General features: G+C 40.1%; 1 protein-coding gene across 1 annotated transcript; it reads right to left on the bottom strand.

Moving 5' to 3' along the window:
* Window positions 1-51: 51 nt before the first annotated feature.
* DZANK1 (double zinc ribbon and ankyrin repeat domains 1) lies at window positions 52-21,325 on the bottom strand. Its single transcript, XM_066314450.1, has 21 exons — window positions 21,145-21,325; window positions 20,171-20,296; window positions 18,373-18,526; window positions 16,766-16,883; window positions 16,296-16,392; window positions 15,425-15,537; window positions 14,787-14,872; window positions 13,506-13,623; window positions 12,513-12,626; window positions 11,485-11,577; window positions 9,473-9,595; window positions 8,585-8,746; window positions 7,742-7,970; window positions 5,856-5,959; window positions 4,635-4,703; window positions 3,631-3,727; window positions 2,750-2,838; window positions 1,595-1,675; window positions 929-1,056; window positions 498-572; window positions 52-264 (listed from the first exon to the last, which is right to left on the bottom strand). The coding sequence occupies exons 1-21, from the start codon at window positions 21,323-21,325 to the stop codon at window positions 144-146; spliced, it is 2,478 nt and encodes an 825-aa protein (XP_066170547.1). The 3' UTR covers window positions 52-143.
* Window positions 21,326-21,431: the final 106 nt, after the last annotated feature.

Below are 21,431 nucleotides of genomic sequence, written 5' to 3'. Positions count from 1 at the left end.
CAGGGTTGTGGATTCTGCAGACAGAACTGGACACACGTGATTAGATGCTCCCAAAGTCAAAGAACCTTCAGCTTTATTTGGGGAAAAAGTTTGTTGTAATAACACACTGATGAGAATAATGTTCCTGTGTCTTATGAGTTTGTTCAATGTTCTCTATCCAGACTTACTTGGAACAGTGAAATAACTTTATTATCTCCAGCTGCAACAGCCAAATCCAGTGCTGAGTGCCCTGCTGCATTCTTCTTTTGCACGTTGGCATTGCAGCTGTAAATACAGAACACATTGGTTTAAACTGCTTAATTCCTTGCAAGTGTCTGCACTTAGTGATGAAGTGGCTTATAGATGAATCTTAATGTAGAGTAACTTAGAAATTTCTGGATGCTTCTTCCCACTGGGACACGGGGCAGGCTCTGGCCCTCCAGTGGTGCCAAGCAGGTCTGTGCTGGCAGGCTGGGGGCAGCCTGCAGCTGAGCTGGAGGCCCAGCCACAGCACCTACCATAACAGGGCTCGGATGCACTCTTCTCCCTCCAGTCCCAGCAGAACTGCCTCGTGGAGAGCTGTGTTGTTGTGCCTGCACAGGAGGAATGAGCAATGCACTTATTACCTAAGGAAACCTAGCAAATAAAACTTAGGAAAATTAATAGGAGGATACAGAACACACCAGAAGTGTGGTAGGCTTTGGTGGGGTGTATCATATTGAAGTGAATGGGGGAAGGAACTGAATAGAACAGCACTTTTGTAATAGAAGTTATGAAAAATCTTCAAAGCTGGCAACTGGAAGAGAGTGTGGATACCGTCATTGAAAGGAGCACATTTGTGGAGGAGCAGTGGAGTTTAGCTCTCTCTAAAACTCGAGCATGTGTGATTTTTTTTTTTTTTTTGCTAGAACTTGGAAAGAGCCGAAGCAGAGGATCAGAGCTCACTTACGGCCCTGACTGCTGGTCAATGTCAGCCCCTTTCTGCACGAGAGGGGAGATGGCTCCTGTGTGCTTGTTCAGGACAGCAACTGTGAGGGCAGGGCGCTCCTCCTCACTCAGGGAATTTGGGTCAGCTCCCTGGAACAGAGCAGAGGCAAAGGGGGCTGGTAAAACCATACAGACTTTTCAGCTTCCACCTTGCTTTTGTATTATGCCAATTCAAGTTGGCAAATTGGCTTCATGCTTAAGACAGAGAGAGGTTTGAAGTGGGTTGTTTTGCTTTCTTCTGAAAATGTTTGTCATCTAGCTCAAAGTCAGAGTAAATGTGTAACAGTAGCCAAATGAGATCCCAGAACAGAAACACAGACATTATGCTTGCTTTTGCTATACAGAGGACTTGATCCTAAATTATAAAACTGATTTTTTTTGTTGTTGTTGTTTGGCTTTGACAAACCTGGAGAAGACTGCCTTATGCACTGACCAAACAGAAATTTGGGAAGAACATCTGTAAATGTAAAACAGATCCTATCTTCTCTAAAATGCTCTTTCAATCTGATGACTGGTATTGTAAGGCTGTTGCCTCCTAATCATCAAGCTGAAGTTGCATTGCAGGCTAATATTCATGCAGTAAACAGCTGAAGAGTTGAAAAAGGAAACTTCAGCAAGTATAACTTACATCACTGAGCAACTGTTCTATGAAGGAGATTCTTCCTTTCCCAGTTCGACCCAGTTCATCCAGCAACTGTCTGGACTCTGGCTGTGGAGACACACAACAGCCAGGAACATGTCACACAGGGAAAATACAGGTAGGTGGGCCAGATTCTGCCTTGGAATGAAAGTGCAAAACGCATACAGTAGTATGAATCTGATGTATCTGAGCCTCGTTGTAACTAATCCCTGGCTTCTTTGGGAATGTCTTTCTGAACCTGAGCAAGTGTTGGGTAAGTATCTCACTAATAAGTATCTCACTATCCCTGGCTAGTATCTCACTACTGAGGTCTTCATTCAGCAAATGTGTTTGCAGATGATTCATTTGACGTCAATGCAGCTCTCCAGGGCTGTAGAAAGATCTGCCCAGCACAGTAAAATTAAACATGGGTACATGTTTAGGAGTAAAGTTTGAAGCTTCCAGAACTTGTGGAATTACTTTGATTTTAAAAGGTGTGCGTTTTGCCTCAGTGAAATTAATTTCCTAAATCTTCACAAACAAAACATAAAACCTTTTCCCAGCTTTCAACCTTTTCTCATTCTGAAAGTTCAATCGCTTGACCAAGCATTTTTATCTTTGAACTCATATCACAGAGCTCTGTATCTTTTCCCACATTTGAGCTGGCTCAGTGATCCAAGATTAGATTATGTACATTTTTCCCTTTTGAAATTTTCCATGTCATTACTGACAATCCCTTTAGTAGACAGTTCTTTCAGGAAATTTGATCTCCAGTGGAAGTAAATCCTTGCTTCTTGAATTAAACTAGGCCTCTGGAGTCAAATGTTATAAAGTCAAGGGAAGATGACAGTACCTCCATATGATGTCGCTTCTGAAAAAAATCTGTAAGAGAATCACTGCAACAGTCCTTAGGCCGAATGCAGTGGGAAATTCAAAATTGAATGGGTTCAAAATGAGAGGAAATTTAAACTCTTAGTAGAAAAACAAATTAGTTATTTTCAGTTCTGAACTAAATGTCAGTTACCAATGTTCAGGTTTTATATTAAGTTGGACTTTTATCCCCTGCCCCCAGTCAGGGTGTGAACCTTTCTAATTTAATGCCTGGGTGCTCTCCTTCATACTGCTCTATAAACCTTTTTTCCTGTATTTGCAGAAGATACTTACAGAGAGCTTATATTCCTGTCTCATGAGTGTTCTTGACTTGGTTCTCCTTATTTTGCCTCTTGAATAGAAAAGATTATGATCATCTCTGCCTATCAGAGAAGAAAACAAATGTTAATTCAAAGCAAAGTCAGTATCCTAACTAGAACTTGGAGGAGAGATCTGGAAATAGTTTATTCACAATCAAAGCAGTATTTTTCAGTTTCCCACATGAGAAAGTGATGGAATACTTGTTGCAGTTCATACTGGTTTTGACAAAAGGTTTGCACAGCTCCCAGTGCAGTGATTGCCTCTTGCCAAGCCTCAGGCTGGAAGCACAAAGTGGATAAAACTTACATGTAAATTAAGTATGTCAAATGATGCTATAGGAATTTCTGAATTGTAATGCTGACTTTACAACTGGTTGATTTAATGAAAACTTAAGTCCAGTATGAGATGCCCAAAATGCTGAGCTGTTACTGACATCAGTGGAAGATGGCAGTTAAATAACATCTCTGTATGAATCTATTTCATAATTTCTCATCTTTGCCAAATATGTCAGCGCTGGCAGTCCCTGGCAGAGCTCAGAAGTAGAGATAATATTGATGCTTATGGTTCCTATTGTAAAAGAGTGTGTGAAACATCTAAAGTTTTAGTGCTATAATAAAAACACTGCTGTGACCTGTTGTCTGCAGTTCACTTCAAGGATGAAGTATTCTCAGGAGTTTTTGAGAGAGTATGTGCTTAAATCTCAACTCAGGCACATTTTGAGACTTAAAAGATCAACCTAAATAGGCATAGAATGTTTGCCTACCTTGGTGTCTAAGCTTCCAAGCACTACTTCTGCATTCCTGACTGCTGCATTTATGGTCTACTGTAAAGACAGGAGGGAAAAAAAATCTCACCAAAATTAGTCTGACTGCCATCCTGTCCATCTGTGACTTCTGTTACAGCACTCAGGTAATCATTGCTGAACTTTGCTGCTTTGTTAGTATGAATAACCTGTAGAACGATCAAATGCAGGCAGTTATTAGGAGTATCATGTAATGCGGCTATAATCTTAGTGGCACGACACTGTTCCATATAAGAAAATACATAGGCTTTGAATATCAGTGTCAAATTACCACAAGACATTATCATATGTAATTAAACTCTGTTTTGTGGCAAAATTATGTAGGAATTTTTTTTCCAAATCTTGTGTTAGGTTTTTGATTTAGAAAAAAAAGTGATACAACCTCACTTAATGAAATGAAGATTCTCATCCAAATTAATGTGTTTCTATGACTTGAGAAATTTCACTTCTTAAATGATGTGATACAGCTTTTCAGGCCTCACATGGTAGCTTGGTAAGCTGTCCAAGATTCTACACAAGAGACAGTCTGAATTTTTGATTTTTGAAACGGTAGATTTTCATCTTTGAGAAACTGGAAATGTGTATGTTGTTTTTGGAACATAGTAATTCTTGAGATAGAGATTCCAAATTTTGAATAGAGTTAACAGGAACTCTGACAAAAGCAATCTCCAAACCACTGAAAATTACTAAGCTTAGTTTTTAAGAGCATGCTTTGCAGGCTGAAGAAAAGCTGGGTCTGAGGTCAAAAGCTAAGGGGTGTTAGAATCATCAAACAGCATCAGCTGAAAGAAGAAAGTTAATACTAATAGCAAACTAGCAAAATGTGAGATGATAGCACCATAACCATCAAGTCTGGCTTAATCAGATAAGGGATACCTGTTCATCCAGCTCCAACACAGACAGAAAAAGATTCTTTTCTCTGAAGTGATAAGTTAACACTCTCTGAACAAAAGCATTTCTTGTTTAGACCTGAATTTAAAATAGATCAACATTACACTGCTCTAGTGACAGCTTTAGACCAGCTGCCTCTCAACAGGACCCATCCCATGAACTGACCTTGTTAATAGCAAAGTTCAATGTAATAGTGACTTCATAGTCATCTTCAGAGATGGTGGCAGAGTTAAGCTAGAGGGAAACAGCAGCCATTAGTATATCTTAGCAGAAAAAAAACCCTGAAGTACTTTTAGGAATAAATCTTGCTGATGGTGTTTCTTGTGCAGCTAGTGTACAAAATCACGTGTGGCCTTTGCCTACTTGTGATTATTGTACCAACACTTCCCATGTCAATGAGAAAGGGGCAAGTGTTTTTTGAGTTACTGGAAATTACACAACAACTGAAATGGCAAGTGAATCCAAAACTGTAATGAGGCCGCATTTCATGAACGTTCAGTCATTCTCCACTGAGATTTTGTAGCTGCATAAAAGGCTGTGTTGTTCTTGGGACTCTCAGATCCAGGAGAACTGGATTTAGTGACGCCAGTCTGGGGAAGCAGTCTTATTAAAACTTTGGTAGCTTTGTACATCAATTCCTTGAGACAGTATTGCTGGCAACAAGTCTGTGGAAGTCATACAAAAATGAGTGCACAGGGGATTATGATGAAGTAGAATGAAGATTATATTGCATATTGCAGAATTTTGAGGTAAGGTTGATTATACTTCTAATCCACATGAAAAACTGGAAAAGCAGCATTAAACCCAGATAGTTTGCATCTACTTTGAACCATTTCTGTTACTTTTGTGGGCACTGCTTCTAAGACAATAAACAGAGAAAAGACCAAGAAGCAGCAGGAATAGCTTTCCCTAGACAATTTTTTATTCTTCAGGCCTATCCTTTTGAATCCTCCATCAGAGGAAACAAGTTTCAATGGACTGTCAACTTACACAGTCGCACTGCAGCTCCTGAAGATGCTGGTGGACAATAGGTCTCAGTGGATATAGATATCAGGTGCAAAGTATCTGATAGAGTATCTACTCCTTAGGAAGAAGTCCTAGAAGGTTTCCACCTTCTTACTATATAAAAGCAGCTGACCAAAAGCTTTCTCCCATTATGTCTCTTAGGTGAGAGAATATGAATTGCCATTGGAAAAAAAAGCAGAAAAAATATTCAGGAAGAGACTGACCAAAAAATGGAACAACCAAACAAGACAAATGACACACACAAACAGGTCAACATCTAAAGAAAAAGGAGACATTTATTTTTCCAGTGTTTATGTAGCAGCCACAATAATGTTTTCATGACCTACCATAGCAAGATATTACTCATAAGCTTCTTCCTACCTTTCCCATTTGAGGTTCTCCAAGGAGTGCTCTGAATTCAAGGTTGTTCTGGGCATAGCTTCTAACATGAGCACAAACATGATCCAGCTGTTTTCTCCAGTAACCTGTTCACAGGGAGTTAGGCAGGGGAAAAATCCTTAAAATGGAACTAACATTCCATCTAGTCAAGTGAGTGAAGATTTAAAAGATGGTGTAATTTCACTGAGATTAAAAAAAAAATCTGTAGAAAATTAATCAAGACAATGAGAAGGAAGTTAAATCCTAAAAAGCCAGGTAAAACACTGTTTTATCCATAGTTATGTCATTCTTAGGGCCCTCTTTTCACAACAAAGCCATGTCTTGGAATGATCCCGAGGAGTCCAGACTGGTCCTGTGTGAAGGCAAAATCTCACGCTATTCCAGATCATAACAAAAGAAAAAAGTAAAATATTACAATTAAGCAATTATGTGTTATTGAACTGATTTTAATTGATTTGGGATAACTGACAGTGAACAATAAGCTGAATCTGAAAACTGCAAACACAGAAACTTAAGATAAACAACATTTTGATCTGTGTAAATTATCCTACAGATAAATTCCTTCCAATTATATATGTGAGAGCATATTAAAAGCTTAAGCTTGCCCTTAATGGGTTGCAGCTGTTACTAATAAAGGTGAGTGTGATAAAAGCAGTGGGTTGGGCAGAGGGAAGATTTCGAAGAAGGAGATACTGAAGGAATGATCAGAAGGGTTGAAGGACTGGGCAAAAAGAGGAGAGAGAATCATTGCTGTGAGGTCAGTCTGGGTCTGCAGTTAGAGCCTGTTGTTGGAACCTGCAGTCATAGTCTGGCTAGCTAAAAGCCTGCAGTCAGAGTCTGCAAACTAATAAATATATGCAGTCATAGTTTAGCAGGAAATAACCAGCAGTCAGTGGCTGAAAGGGAAACCTATGGCAAGAGCTTGCTGCAGGCAGAGTCAGTGAGTAGTTGCAGTCAGGATGGCTGAGCTGTAAAGAGGAATAAACCAGGACCCTTCTCATCCTGTGATAAACAAGAAGTTTGAGTCTTGACTAATTTCTACCCTCTAACGAGAGGGCTGCTGCAACATCCATTGAGCCATTTATTAGACCCTTAATTAATACTGATGGACTGTCTTTCAAGGGTTTGGGATCCAGAAAGCTGAAGATTTCTCAAGATAGTAAAACTGAAACTTCTAAAAATGGCAAGCATTTAATGGTGGCAAACAAAGAACAAAGTGACCACAGAACTTGCTGTGAAAGAAAGTAGTCTGCAGTACTAGTACCGCTCCTACTGTAGTCTGAGAGGAAAGACTCTTCAATGACTGATGTTTTCATAATCCTGTTAAGAATCCTTTCCTCTAATTTAGTTTTCTTTAATTCTGAAGCATCTATAATTTATTCCACAACAGCACCCCAAACAAGTTTCTCATGGCGACACAGCTTCATCATATTTTCAAGGGCTCTGACCTCCTGTGTCTCAGTTTTGTTTATCAATATCCCTGCAGGTGCCATCACAGCTCTACCTGAAGTTCACATTGTAAGGGCTGGGGAGGGTCCTGGGAACTGTTCAGTGGTTTCCAATTCAAAGACAGGACACCTGCCTCCAATCTTATGGGATCTGAAGAAATCAAACTGCTACTGTATTAGTAAGGCTGTACAGGGCTCAGTAACCCCAATTTTAATATTGCTGGTAGCTTTCTTTTAGCTATTGGTGGACATCAGTGATTGAATTGTAAGGCAGTGCATTTACAAGTGACTGGTGGAAACACAGACTCGTAAAGATGTAAATCAGTGTCCTACTGATGCCAGATTCCATAAATTATAATATTTTCAAGAAAAAAGCAAGGGGATAAATTGTTTAAAAATCATAAAATCAGAACTTCTAACCTTTTCCAGGACTAATGGCTGTCAGGAAAGGCTTACGATCACTCATCTTTGCCACCTTTTCTTTTTGTGAAATCAGCTCAAGCTCCTTCTTCTCCAGCAGTGTGCTGGATGGGTAAAAAAGTCCAGTGGTTTGGGTTCCTTTGTCTTCTCTTTCTGTTAGTTCTGCCCTTGATTTGGGGAAGGAAACAGGGCAAGTTTGCCAGGCAACTTGAGCCTGTAATTGTTTTGCCTGTGGGTAGTGGAGGAGAAGGACAAATGTAAGCAATATAGATATAATTCAATAGCTTACAAGCATAACTAACCAGAACAGTACACCAAATTGTAAGGGAATGAAAAAGCTAGCATGAAGAATAATTAACAATTTAAAATTTTAATTACCAGTCTGTAACAACAATGCAACTTATCACAAATATTCAAGTAAAATCCAAGTTCTTCACAATTGCCAGGGTATGTGAATACTTTTGTAGGGCAAGAGCTGGCCTTGCTAGGTATTGGGCTCTATCTTGAAACAGTTTTTAAAAGCTACTCCATTTGTGTGAAAGAATACCTTGTATCAGCAGACCACAAATAATTCACAGCAAATAAGATAAAAAATACTTCGAGCTAAGACTTCTGAAAGGCTGATTGTTTCACACTTTGCCATTTAGAAAGAGGCTGGATGAAGGCTATGGGCTGAGGCTGCTTTTCAGCAGAAAGCAAAACTAATATTTTGCCTTCCTTGTGCTCCCAGCTCACAGCACTGTCCCAAGAAAATGAATGGAGCTGTGCTGATCCATACCCTCAGTGAAGCAGCCTCTCTCTCAGCTGAGTTCAAGCCTGGCTTTGTAACACTATGTGTGTTACCTGAGAGGATCCCAGTGAGTCCTCAGGATCCATGGGACTGCCAGGAGATCTCTGTCTGGATGGGGGCTCTATGTAGACACCACAGGCCACGCAGAAACGAGCATAGGGCTGGTTGATAGTACCACACACGGAACAAATGAAGTAGGATGGAGGAGGTCCAGGCTGGAAAGTTCAACAGAACATTTGTCACTAGAGAAGCACAAGATGAATGACTCAGAAACTATAAAAGCAGAGGAATTAATTAACAGAAAGTAAAGTACTACCCTGAGTGTCTTAGTATGATACAGGAGACTCATGGTTATTTATGCATATAGGGGAGTGTTGTTTCAAATTTTATGTGCATTCAGCTCACAGAGAGTAAGTTCTCCTTGAGTGTGATCTTAGGTAGAAGCACTGTACGAGGGGAAATTGTTTACACTGATTGTAACTCTACTGAGAAGCAGTTAAGTACTTGTCCTTACTGAAGTTAAGGAGGCCTTCAGTCAAAACAATTGCATGCATCATCTCATATCTGGTAATTGCCTGTATAGGTGATTATAGCCCAGAGTTGTTATGGGAAAACTTGCATTGGGTCAGACAATACTTTGATCTTTGGTGGTTAAGTTACTTTGCCTGAGCACAGGGTTATTGCATCTCAGCTGATGCAAAGATCTGGTGCTTGCTGACCCATGATAATTTGTTTGCAACTCTAAACCTTTGGATCACTGACTGATGTGGGATCAGGATGTCTTCTAAGCCATTCATTTTTCCATGCACAATCTTCTATGCTGTAAGCAAGTATCTTGATAATAACATTTACTGACTGACAGGAGTTTTGCACAGAGAAGTGTGACAGTGCTGCAGAGAAGCAGCAGCAGGTTTGTCCTCACAGACAGCAGGAGCACGTGCCTTGGCCCCACACCAGGCACAGAAGCGGGCATCGCTCTGGTTCACGCCGTTGCATTTTGAGCACTGAGCTGTCTTCCTTTGCTGGCCCTGGAGAGGTGGGCAGGAGTCTCCTCCAAACACAGGCTGATAAAACAAAACAAGCATTAGGGAGAAAATGCTCTCCATGAAGGGAAGTCCACACACCTAATGAGGAGAAACAGGAAAGCAAGCTGCTTTCACAACATAAAGTAATATTCAGCCTAAAAGAATTATTGCATTTTAAAACGAGCAACAGAGTGACTTGCATCTAACCTATAATTTTGTTTTTCACTACAAAACCATGGTAAAATGTAGCATTAATTGCTTTGAAAATATTTTTAGCAGAATTAGCACCAAAGAATAAAAACCTTATCGATGATGTGCTTTTAAGCTGAGTATTTATTAATAGGGCTCTATGTATCAGTACAGATGAAATTAAGATTGAGGCTTCTCTGCTGACAGACTTGCATTTTCAAATCCAACACACAATTTTCTTTGTATCTTTCTTTTTAGTAGTGTGGCAGGGAGAATGTGTTCAGGCAAGGAGTTTCCTCACAGTTTGGAATTTGCTGCATAAATATTTTTTGCACTCTTCTGCCTTGGGCAAATTATATATTACCCAATTTTTCTACAATTAATTTATGTGAGTATGCAAAAGAAAAACAGGTTTTTCATATGAAACTTCTAGAGCTTAAGTATAGATCCCAGTTAGGACAAATAGAACTTAAAAATGTTTTGTTAGGTTTTGCCTTAAGGCTTATGAAGTTTATTTTCTCTACAGGTCAGGAATATGGATAAGGGACAGAACCCAAGGAAAATTATTTTGATTACACCATAACAGCAAGTAAGCAAACATAAAATAACCGTGTTTTAATCTGTGGCCTGCACTGCAATTTGAACAATGTAATTTGGGGGTTCAGTTGGAAAATAAAATTTACAAAAGCAGTCTAATATGTTCAAAATATAAAATATTTAATAGCCATTAGTAACAATATCAGCATTATTGCTATTTATTAAAAATACTATTGTTATCATTAATTAATCACTATTATTAGTAAATTTTCTTATTCCTAATTCTTAGTAAGCATTTAACTCTCAGCTAATACAGGTCTCACATTCAAGTCACATGACTGACTACATATACTACATACTATCTACACACATCTGCATTCAGTGAAGCAGCCAAACATACATTTAACTTAGGTAAGTACAGAATCCTTCTGAAATTCACTTTAAAATGACACTTACGTGGCTATACAAGAGACTTTTGGCTTTAACTACAGAGAGTTTTAGAACTCAGGATGTTAATCATTATAATAAAAAGATTTTAACTGCAAACCATTATTGTTCTATCATGTTTGTATTTACCAAACCTGGAGAAGTGAAATGTACCAGACATTTTTTATATAGGATTTTTCAGAATGAAAATAAAATTCTTCTAAGGAACCAAGCTAAACAAATAGTTGAAGCAGAGCAATTTTAGGGGTAATATTTCAGTGCTTTTCTCACCTTTGTGCAGAATGACAGCCAAATAGAAGCATGCTAGCTGTATGCATGTAAAAGAAGCAGCAAGTGGTGATAAGAAAAATGTAAAAGTGGAGATACAAAAAATAATGTATAACTGTATTCCATTTTCAGAAAATAACTGAAATCAGTGTGAATGATGTTCCTGATGTATATACTCAGCTTCTCTATTGCAACTGAAAATGAACAACTAACATGGACATAAACAACTCTCCCTTGGAGTCAAGACTACTCATTTTCTAAAAGCCTTCTGAGCTTTCTCTGTGGCATTCACAATCCTGACTTCCATGTCAGAAAGTTGAAGGTATGTGAGACACATTTGTGGTGAAGCTTCTGTGGAAGGACTGGGCTTAAATATGAAACTGGGGAGAGAATCTCTGCTTTAGTATCATGGGAACATGACTTAAGTTTTCCAAAGTTAAAGGATGTTCTGCTGTGGTTTGATTCACCCAGTGTGATTGAAGTCTTACCATTTGTACTTCAGGCAGTTTGCTCTCACAAGACGCACAGTGTTTATGATGAAGAGGATTTCCTGTCCCACACACCTGACAAATTACTTTGCCCTTTTAAACAGAGAGAAAATACATTTCACATGGTATTTGAAAACTGTCAACAAAAAGAGAAAGAAGAACACTTGATCTTACAAAGTGCTGAGGTTATTCAGCTCTGCAGATGGAGGATAGCCTTCAAGTCTGGGCTGTTTAACACTCTAGTTAGGCCATGTTGTCTGCGCATCACATAGGGACTATTTTTTAAAAAATTATGGCATAGTTTCCTCAGGAGATTAATTATCAACATCTCCAGGTCTTTGTATACTCTGGTTCCAGTTTGCTTAGTCACTATATACACAAAAAACAGACAGCCCAGTATCTGCATAGACAATTATTAATAATAATACAATACCATAATACTATGAGGTGCCTTAAAAGACCTCTTGGTGGTGAGCTGACCCTGGATGAAGAGCAGGTGCCCACAAAAGCCCTTCTATTACTCCCCTCCTCAGCTAGATAGAGAAGAGAAACTATAATGAAAGGCTCATGAGTTTAAGGGCACTGATTACTGTCAGGGGAAAAACAGACTCCTCTTGGGCAAAGTCACTGAATTTATTACCAATCAAATCAGAGTAGAAAAATGAGAAATTAACCCAAATCTCAAAAAAACCCACCTTCCCTCCTTCCTGGACTTAACTTTCCTCCTGATTCTCTGTCTCTTGCCCTCTTCAGCAGCACAAGGAAATGGGGGTTAAGGTCAGCTCATCATACATTACCTCTGCTGCTCCTTCCTTCTCAAGGGAAGTATGTCCATGTCTTTCTTATACTGAGGAACCTTTAATCCCTTTTTCCATCCAAGCTGTTTTTAATCCCACTAACTCTTAAAGCTGCCCATAATGTAATTACACAAAGCCAGGTTGGATCCCAATATTTGCAATGAAGTCAGCTGTTACAAAAATGCATACCAGGAGTTAAATCACTATTTTGTTTTACTTATTCTCAATTACCTTTATGCAGGTGTTGTTTTGGGGCTGCAGCTGTGGAGCTATTGGTGACTCACAGATAATGCACCTGGGTGTATTCATTGGCACAAGGTGTCTGCATTCAAGGCAGGGTGCCATCTGAAGGAAAAGCCAACATTACAGTTATGTTAAGGACCACAATGAGATCATTAAGATTGTAATGAAATTTCAGTATTTCTCTAGCTGGAGTCTACATCAGCAGCAAGGTCACTGGAAACATAGCAATTGACAGCAACTGATGCTGATATTGATCCTTAAAGATCAAAGGATCATACTGAGAAAATACTAAGACATCTGGAAAGAGAATGCCAGAAAGGTATTAAGGTAATTTTCAACAAAATTAAAATGCTACTATAAAATATAGTACGACTGAGAAGGTGCAGTGGTCCTTGAGGGGACCTGTGAGAAGGCTTTCTTTCTGTTTCCAAGACTAAAATTTCAATCCTGTTATTCCATTGTCAACCACTTCATGCAGGTGATCGAAATTCTCCTAATTATGAACCTAATCTAAAGAGGTGGTGAATCTCAGTCTTTATGTAAAACTACAGCATTGCCCAGACCAGACAACTTTCTGATGGAACAGAAAGGGAAACACACCATTGACTTGTTAGATCAGGTTATTATCCTTTGGGAAGAGCTTAGGGAAGACAGTTACACCACTGCAAAAACTTGATGCCTATGCCAACACATGCCACCATTTAAAGTTTCAGAGCTGGTACTGTTGCCATAATTCACTTTTTCATTGTTTTCCTTCTTAGAATATACGGCAGTTAAAGAAACGTATGGTCAGTTTTGCCCATTGTTAGAGATTTCATTTGGTCCAGTGCTAAAGGTATTGAGCAGAACAAAGCAATCAGAGCAGAACTTTCAAATGAAAGTGTGAGTAGGTAGCAGGTTTGCCAGCATTGACTGTGTAACTTGCAGAAGCTGTTGTTCTCTCCAGGGATGACGTGCGGATTGCTACAATGTTCTGCTGACCTGCTCTCCTTTGAGGAGTGGGAAGCGCTGGACTGGCACAGGGGGGATAGGAGATCCACATTTCTGGCAGAAGTGCGCCAAGGGCTCAGACAGGCGAGGGGCAGAACAATGTGGACATCTGAAAGTAAGAGCAAACTGGCTGAGCTTGGTTTAGTATTGCACTGCTGCATAATAATGAATAATCTGGAATTTGTTGTGATGTAGGCTACTGATTTCTCAGCTGTGGTTTTCAAGGCGTGGTGGGACAAGCTAGAAAGGTCTCTGGCTACTATGGAGTTTAATATTTTCCTCCTCATCATGGGAGGTGAACAGGTCACCTGAGACACAGTCTGTGTCAGGCCTCAGTACTGCACCACAGGGAGCCACTGTGAGCCATCACAGAACCTTTTCAATACTGATAAGCATTAATGTTCTGGGAGACTACCCCAGTGAGCAGGGGGAAAACAGACTCCTACAGCACTGAGGGTGTACTATAATTTGAAAAGACAGTTTATCCCCTGATCCTTAGGAGTGTAGTGGTTTGAAAGCAAAATCAGTGAGAGACTCCAAGTCAGAAATACAATTTAATAGGAAGGAAAAAAAGAAGTAAAATAAAATAAATTCAATAATACAAAAGACCACTGACAGACTCAGAATATAACCTGAGCAGGGTGGTGGAAGCAGACCAGATGAGGTGGTCTCCTTGAAGCAGTGATCCTGTAGAAAAATCTGATGGCCCTTGTCCTCTGGGAATACAGTGGGTTAGAGCTACCTGTACTGTCCCAAATCCCAGACAATATCCAGGTGGGAATACTTGGCTCCTCCCCCTGGGCAGAGCATCTCACAACGGGATGATCTCTTTCTACAAGTCATGCAGTGGGTCCTTGATGGCCCATTCAACAGAGATAGCTCCCAGAAGGAGATACCTATGAGTCATGCAGCAAGGCATTGATGGGGCCATTAACAGAAAATAGCCCAGAGGCAGGAGGCCTGGGAAAACTGCCTCACCTGGTTTCAACAGCTCATGAAGATAGTGATTGAATACATACTTTGGGCAGATCCTACACTGCAACCAAGGACAAGGAGTTTTTTTTTTAAGGGATAGCTGATAACTGGCAGTTGAAAACTACATTTAAGAAACAGAATTTTTGAAGTCCTACATAGATGATACACTCAAGTTATGGGTCAGTATCTGTCTTTGCCTTCCTAATTTTTATAGAGGCCCACAGTATTAGCAGCTTGGTTGCAAAAGGCTCAGATACTTTCCAAAGGACAAATATGTTAAAAGGAGAAGTCACTTACTTAAGGAAATCTGTTTTGTTCTGGATCCTTGACACCTGTGTGCTTGCTAAGCTTTTTTGGCTAGTCACTGCAGAGGAACTTCCAAACTGAAACAGAAGTAATTCTTCAGGTTTTAGTAAGGAAATACTTGCAAAATGCATATAAAGATAGAAAAATCAGCTACAGATGTAATTTGAAATAAACTGCACTGAAATGCACTGCTTTGAGGAGTACTTACTATCCTTGATTCCCCCATTAGATGAGTTAAGGACATACAGCTTCTTCCAATAAAAATAAATCAATGCCTTACTATATACTCCTACCACAGCATTATTGAATACTGAGTTTTAGATATTAACTTGCCAACAAACAGCAGTATTTACTAACTGCAGTTTCAGGAAAGTATTATAAGAGAATTAATAGGAATGCAGTCAATGTTGATTTCCTTTGCCAGGTTTTGTCTACATGGACAACTGTGTCCTGCTTTGGGAATTCCCATTCTAGTGCATCATTACTGTTACATTTAAATCAGGACTGTAGAATGCAGGCAAAGGCATAAAAAGCTGAGAGAGATCACTAATCTTCACCTCCTCCTATTTTTAGACTTCTGTCCTGATGACAGCCTTGTACAGTTTTCTTCAGCCTACCCCTTTGCTCACCTTCAGTGACTCCATTGGTTGTGCTGAGGTGAATTCCTCTCTGTACTCTGTGGCTCCCAAAGGACTGGCAAGGAGCTGAGGTACTTGAGGGGACACGTGAGAAGGCTTTCTGTCTGTTTCCAAGATTAAAATTACAATCCTGTTATTCCACTGTCACTCACTTCATGCAGGTAATATATATCAGAACATGAATGTTACATAGTCTCACTAAGCATGATTAAAAACACATTTGGCATTTGCATTTTGGGTTCAAATAAGCTGCATGGAATTACGGGAAATTAAGCTACAAGAAACCCCACACCTCTCTGCCAGAGCTTACTTTTGTGTTTAAATTTATTTACAATTTTCTTCCTTCCTGCATGCTCAAAAAAGTCCAGCTCCTAAGAGTAAATTAATGAGTAAACATTAACACAATTCCTTGCTCTAAAACAGTCCCATTGCTGTTATCATGGAATAAGAGGCTTTATCTACAGAGAAATCTGGGTGAAGCTTTCATTTCAGTTTAGTGCATCTATTTTGGAATTTTACCTCAAGTAAGCATCAGTAAAGAAACTCTGTAATGGATTTACAATCCCCTCAATTTAACAGCATTTTCTAGCACAAAGGGAAATATAGACAGGGCATTACTGTGTTGCTGAGAAATGAATGACGTTTTAACATGTTTCTAAGAAGTCAAATGAAATGTATGGAAGGTAAATTTTGTTCTCTATTTGCAGTGTTGAGCAATCAAAACTGGAATTTCCAGAGGATGTTTTGTCTTCTGAGAGAGTTTTAAAATTACCCCCGTTTTACAAGTGATACAAGAGGAAAACTCTACACTATTTTCTGGTAGAACAGAAGACTATCTCAATTTTATGAAGTGATACTGTACCTTGAAGGTCTTGGGGGGTTTCATCCCAGGCAGGCTTGATTTCCACATTCAGTCTATTCTTCTTAGGTTTTATAGTAAATGTTCTACCTTCCTTATTCTAAAACATAATTCCATGTGAATTCCAAATAATATTTTTGCTTTTGCTCTAATCATCTCTTGCTAGAGTTATTTGTTAAAATTTTACAAGTACATGGTTAAGGTATTTATTTTCAATACAAGCATTTGAAAAGCCTAACTTATAACTGTATTTTTTTAAATATTTGACCTCAATTAGTCATAAAATACTACGGGGGGAGGGGGGAACTGTGCCCTTGAAATTTTAATATTACAAAAAGGACCAAAGCAGCAAAATGGGCAAACAGAGAAAATAAGATATGTGAATAAAATTGGAGTCAAAGCCTAATCTCTAAATAATATAATATATACAACATTTTATATTCACACAAGGGGTTACAACTTCTAAAACTTACCTGTGTGGCCATATCTTTTAAGAAATTCTTGTCATCGTCTTCAAGAGGTAAAAGAATGTCTGGTTGCTGGTACTCTACCACAAACATTTTTGTAACAATTGAACTCTCCCTGCAGTCCCTGAAAATCAATATTCACATAGCTATGAACCTGCCCCATGTAACAGTGTGTCTTTTTGGAGTGCAGCTACAGCCTTTCTAAATCCCAGTCAGCCTCTCCATAGAGAAACTGCTTGAGAAGTATTCAGGCACAATCAAGCTCACAACCACACACGTTACCAGGCTGGCTCAGCAGAGAGGCAGAAGGCTCCCAGCCCCAGATCAATTCCAGCAGGTGTTTATTCCAGTGTACTGAAGGTGAATCCGGAGGCAAAGAGAGAGAACATGTGGTTCTTCTTAGTTATATAGGGTCTTTAGGTTCTTGGGTGGTACAAGGGGCAGGGCAGGGGGCAAGTGACCATAGGAATAAGAGGAACAGGACACCAAGCCCCATAGCCAATGGGGAAACAGGGAAAAGGAATGCAATGGGGTGGGTGATGGACCTGCGAAACCCAGAGAGAAGATTGCACAATGTCTGCAAGGACCCATGGGAGAGAAGCCTTTTTACATGTAAGGTATCTTTAATCTTCACTTTTCTGGGGAAGGGCAGTTGGAAATTCCTTTAATGGCATAAGGGTCTCCACAGCCCCAGACCTATGTGCTTCAAAAAGAAAATCACTGATGGATGTGGGTTATTAGGTGGAACATCCCTTCCAAGCCTGCCAGTCATTATTTCAGTATAATCCTGAGCAACATTTATTTGATAAAACAACTGTCATTCTCTAATATCTATTAAATTACAACAGTGGATTGAAATAGCTGTAAATGTCCAAACCACTCTTTAATGATTTATTGTCGTTATAGTGAATCTCTGAAAATTAATAAAACCAGACTGGAAACAAGTGTTAATCTAGGTAGTGATAGCAAAAAAATAAACACAGGCCTAGGTTTTGTGTGTTATATAATGTTACATTCCAGTGCAGGCACAAGCACAGGCTGGCTGCAGGTGCTGCTAACAGGAAACAGCAAACACAAATCTCCAAGTGGAGTGGAAGTCTCTGCTTCCTTGGAAATAAAATATAATGCAATACAGTACAGACAGAGAATTTATGTGTCCTCTTTCTGTCTCTAAGCATGAAGTTAGTTTGGACAAAGTCAGTAGCTGTACAGCAAAATCCAGTTTTCTTGCTATGTATTGTAGTTTTATTTCACCCAACGTTCTACTTAAGCTGTGGGATACCCCAGAAATACCACCCTGGTTTCTCTGGCATTTCTGCTGATCACATTTCAAAGGCTGAGCTCTCAGGACAGTACATCCATCATTGGACACCTGGAGTCCAGGAGATAACATCCAAGACGTAATCCAACCACACAAACACTTGATGGATAAAGGTTATCCTGAGAAAGACAAGTCAGTGCTATTCATGAGGATCATTTAGATTGCAAACTGCCTGGGGAAAGGCTCATGTCTCACCTGCAGGGTATGGAGTGCTTTAAACAACATAAGCTGTGACAGGGATGTCTATCCCTTGCCAAAACAGGACTAAAATAACACAAAACAGGATACTCACTTTGTAACTGCCATGGCCTTGACCATTATTTTCCCTGCTGGTAATACGATAGGACCCTTATACTCCAAAGTGTTGCATGCCCCATAGCCAGGTTTCCTAATGAGTTCTGGTTTACTTCCATCCAAAGTGTAATAAATAGAGGCCCCAGGTGTATCTGAAAGAAACAGAAAAAGTAATTCCTCGGACTGTAGGCAACCTTGGAAAAACAAAATACTTGTTGCAATCTGTTCCATCTATTGAAACCCAGTTGGGGAGGTGTTTTTTCTTTATCTGTTGTAACTCCGGGAGGGAGGGTACCACTGCCTTTCTGATAGCAAGCCAGCTGTTAAAACCAAGTGAGACATTGTTTCTTATCTCTGTTCACCCTCCCATTACCTCTATGGGGATATCTTTTGTTAATGGGCCATTAAAGCTCACCAATGACATGACACATTACATTACCCCATTGTGAGATGCTCTACCCAGGGAGGAGGAGCCAAACCATTTGCACACAGATAAAAAGGAGCCATAAGTGTCACTGGACATCCAGTGTTCTCACTCCCAAAAGGACCCCCAAAGGAAGACAGGACCCATCTCTGGGCCCTTTTTCTCTAAAGGACCATCTCTACTTCAAACAGGAACACTCCAGGAGGGCTTACTTTTGGACTGTTCCAAACACCCTGATGAGCAGAGTGTCAGATTGTATTTCTTACTATGTCCGAGTTTTCTAGGATTTCTTGTTTGTTTGCTAATTCTTTTGTACTACAACATTTGTATTTTTAATATCCCTAGTAAAGAACTGCTATACCTAGTCCCAAAATCTTTGCCTGACAGCCTTTTAATTGCAAATTTGTAATAATTTGGAAAAAGGGGGCAGGGGGGGCTTACATTGTCCATTCCAAGGGACACTCCAGTCGTCCTGTCTATCTAAACCAAGACAATGGGACATGAAATAAAGTGTTTGACTCTAGTCAGAAGGCAGAAGAAATCAGAAGGCTCTATTTACAATTTATTCAGCTCTTCTATAACATGCTGCATTAAAAATGTATGTTATTGGTCTATAGGACTGACACTTTTCTCATTGGCTAAGTAACAGAAATAGCAAACAACACCTGTTGTTATGGGAAAGGAATATTTTTTACACAAGGTTGTTTTGAGAAGAAGAAAACTGTTGAAAAGTTTCCCTTGGGAAAAGCTCAGCAATTCTCGGGGTCACAAAATATCGAGTGCACAAATACTCACTACCGTGCTTGATTTTTCTCACATAAAGAAAATAAAGCAGTTCCATAAGTGACCAAATGTTTGAGATGAAAACTCTTTCTCCCATGAAATACCAGTTACTCAACAAATGCCATTTCATTGTTAGCAATATTTCTGACAGCAAAGTATCTGTGAAATGATTTTGCATGAAAACATTGCAGCAGCTTGTCCATTCCAATGACAGAAAGGGTATTTTCTGCCACAAGAGCAGATGACAACTCAAAAATTGTAATGACAACATTGGGAGTGAGCCTGGCACAGGATTCTTTCAAGCACTCTTTCTGCAGTCAAAGCAAAATGCAACAGCTTAAAAGTTTGGCCTTGGTAGCAATGAAGACTGCTAATGAATCTAAGTTTTATGTCAGTAATATTGTTTGGATGAATAAAATTATCTGCAAGTATACTTGGTGCATCAAACCTTTTGGTTGATTTTGTAAGTTTCTTAATGAAATGCACACTCCAAAAATCATAATTAAATGCAAAAAAAGTATAAAGCCCAAATATTTCAAATGGACACATAGGTAAAGGTTTGAGATTGTGTTAAAACTCTTGTTCATACCTGATTTTATTTCTACGAGAGTATTTGTGTCTATTTCCCGTTTAGCTTTCCCTGGAGATGGGATTCGAAGAGGGATGATCTGAGGAACTGAGACAGAGCCAGCTGTCATTTTTCTCAGCAGTGATCCTTAAAATAGAAAAGTAAAAAGGCAGACAATCATTTTCCTAAAAAGAAGAATGCACTGAGAAATACAGACTTTTAACATGACTCCTTGTCTTTGTTTCTCTTTTAAGAGAGAACACTGGATTCTTTAAACCACCCTATGGCTGTGATTCCATGTTTGAGCTAGAACAGCTTTAGCACCATATGTCAGTGATACATGAAGGGAGTAAGGGACAGGAATCTCCACCCTAAAAATGTCAGCCTCGTTCCACTAAAGCCACCTGAATAAATAGAGGGTGCTATGAAAAAGGCTAAAGAAAAACAGCTATTTCTTAAACTTATGCCAGTTATCAGTGACTCAAGAACATATCCATAAAACAGGCGCCAAACCTGATTTATCCTGATGTACACAGTCATTATCATGTCATGTAATTCAGGAATGAGAAATTGCATTTGGATATAGGATGACACTCTACAAAGATACATACTCCAGATCTTGGGAATTGATGCTCAGGGCCAGGAAACACGTCTGTGCTACAAGGATTTGGTTTTGTAACCAAACCTCCAGTGCTCCAGAAACAACTCTTATGCTACTCATCAATGCAGACAGTGAGGGACACTTCCCAGCCTCTCTGGACAATCTCAGTGCTCAGTGACGCTCACAGGGAAGAAGTTCTTCCTCAGGTTCAGGTGGAACTTGCCGTGTCCCAGATTCTCTCTGTCGCCTCTTGTCCCATTTTTCGGCACCACCGAGCAGAGCCTGGCCCTGGTCCTCCGACACACATCCACCAACCACATGGGGATCAGATCTTTACCTGACCTGAGGGCGCTGACAGCCTTTCCCTCACGCTCTCAAATGCTCTTTGGCACACCTGGAACAAAGATAGGCGGGGCTCCGCTCCAGCCTTTTGGGATCGCATCCGTGGCGGAACGCACGCGGCCCCATGGACACCGCGACGCGGCCTGGCCCCGCCCGCCGCCCCTCCGCGGCGCGGCCCCCGCACCTCGCCCCGCTGCATCCCCGCCGTCCAGCCCCTGCTCACCGCGCTGCATCCGCTGGATCCCGCTGGATCCCGCTGGATCCCGCTGGATCCCACCCCTCCCGCGCCCGTTTCCAGGGACGCCGCGCGCGGCCGCTCCCGCCGCCCATTGGCTGTTA

Source organism: Sylvia atricapilla, chromosome 3 (assembly GCF_009819655.1).
Source record: "Sylvia atricapilla isolate bSylAtr1 chromosome 3, bSylAtr1.pri, whole genome shotgun sequence".
Classification (NCBI taxonomy): Eukaryota; Metazoa; Chordata; class Aves; order Passeriformes; family Sylviidae; genus Sylvia; species Sylvia atricapilla.
Note: the sequence above shows the minus strand (reverse complement) of the source record. Positions and strands in the feature narration are given on the sequence as shown.

What these genes read in the sequence shown, in the direction of transcription:
- DZANK1 (XM_066314450.1), bottom strand. Translation starts at nt 21,325, where the DNA reads ATGCAGCGCGGTGAGCAGGGGCTGGACGGCGGGGATGCAGCGGGGCGA. An exon ending in AACCAATGGAGTCACTGAAG is followed by an intron (nt 14,873 to 15,424) that starts GTGAGCAAAGGG and finishes CTTCTGTTTCAG; the next exon opens with TTTGGAAGTTCCTCTGCAGT. An exon ending in AACTGCCTGAAGTACAAATG is followed by an intron (nt 9,596 to 11,484) that starts GTAAGACTTCAA and finishes TTGTTTTATCAG; the next exon opens with CCTGTGTTTGGAGGAGACTC.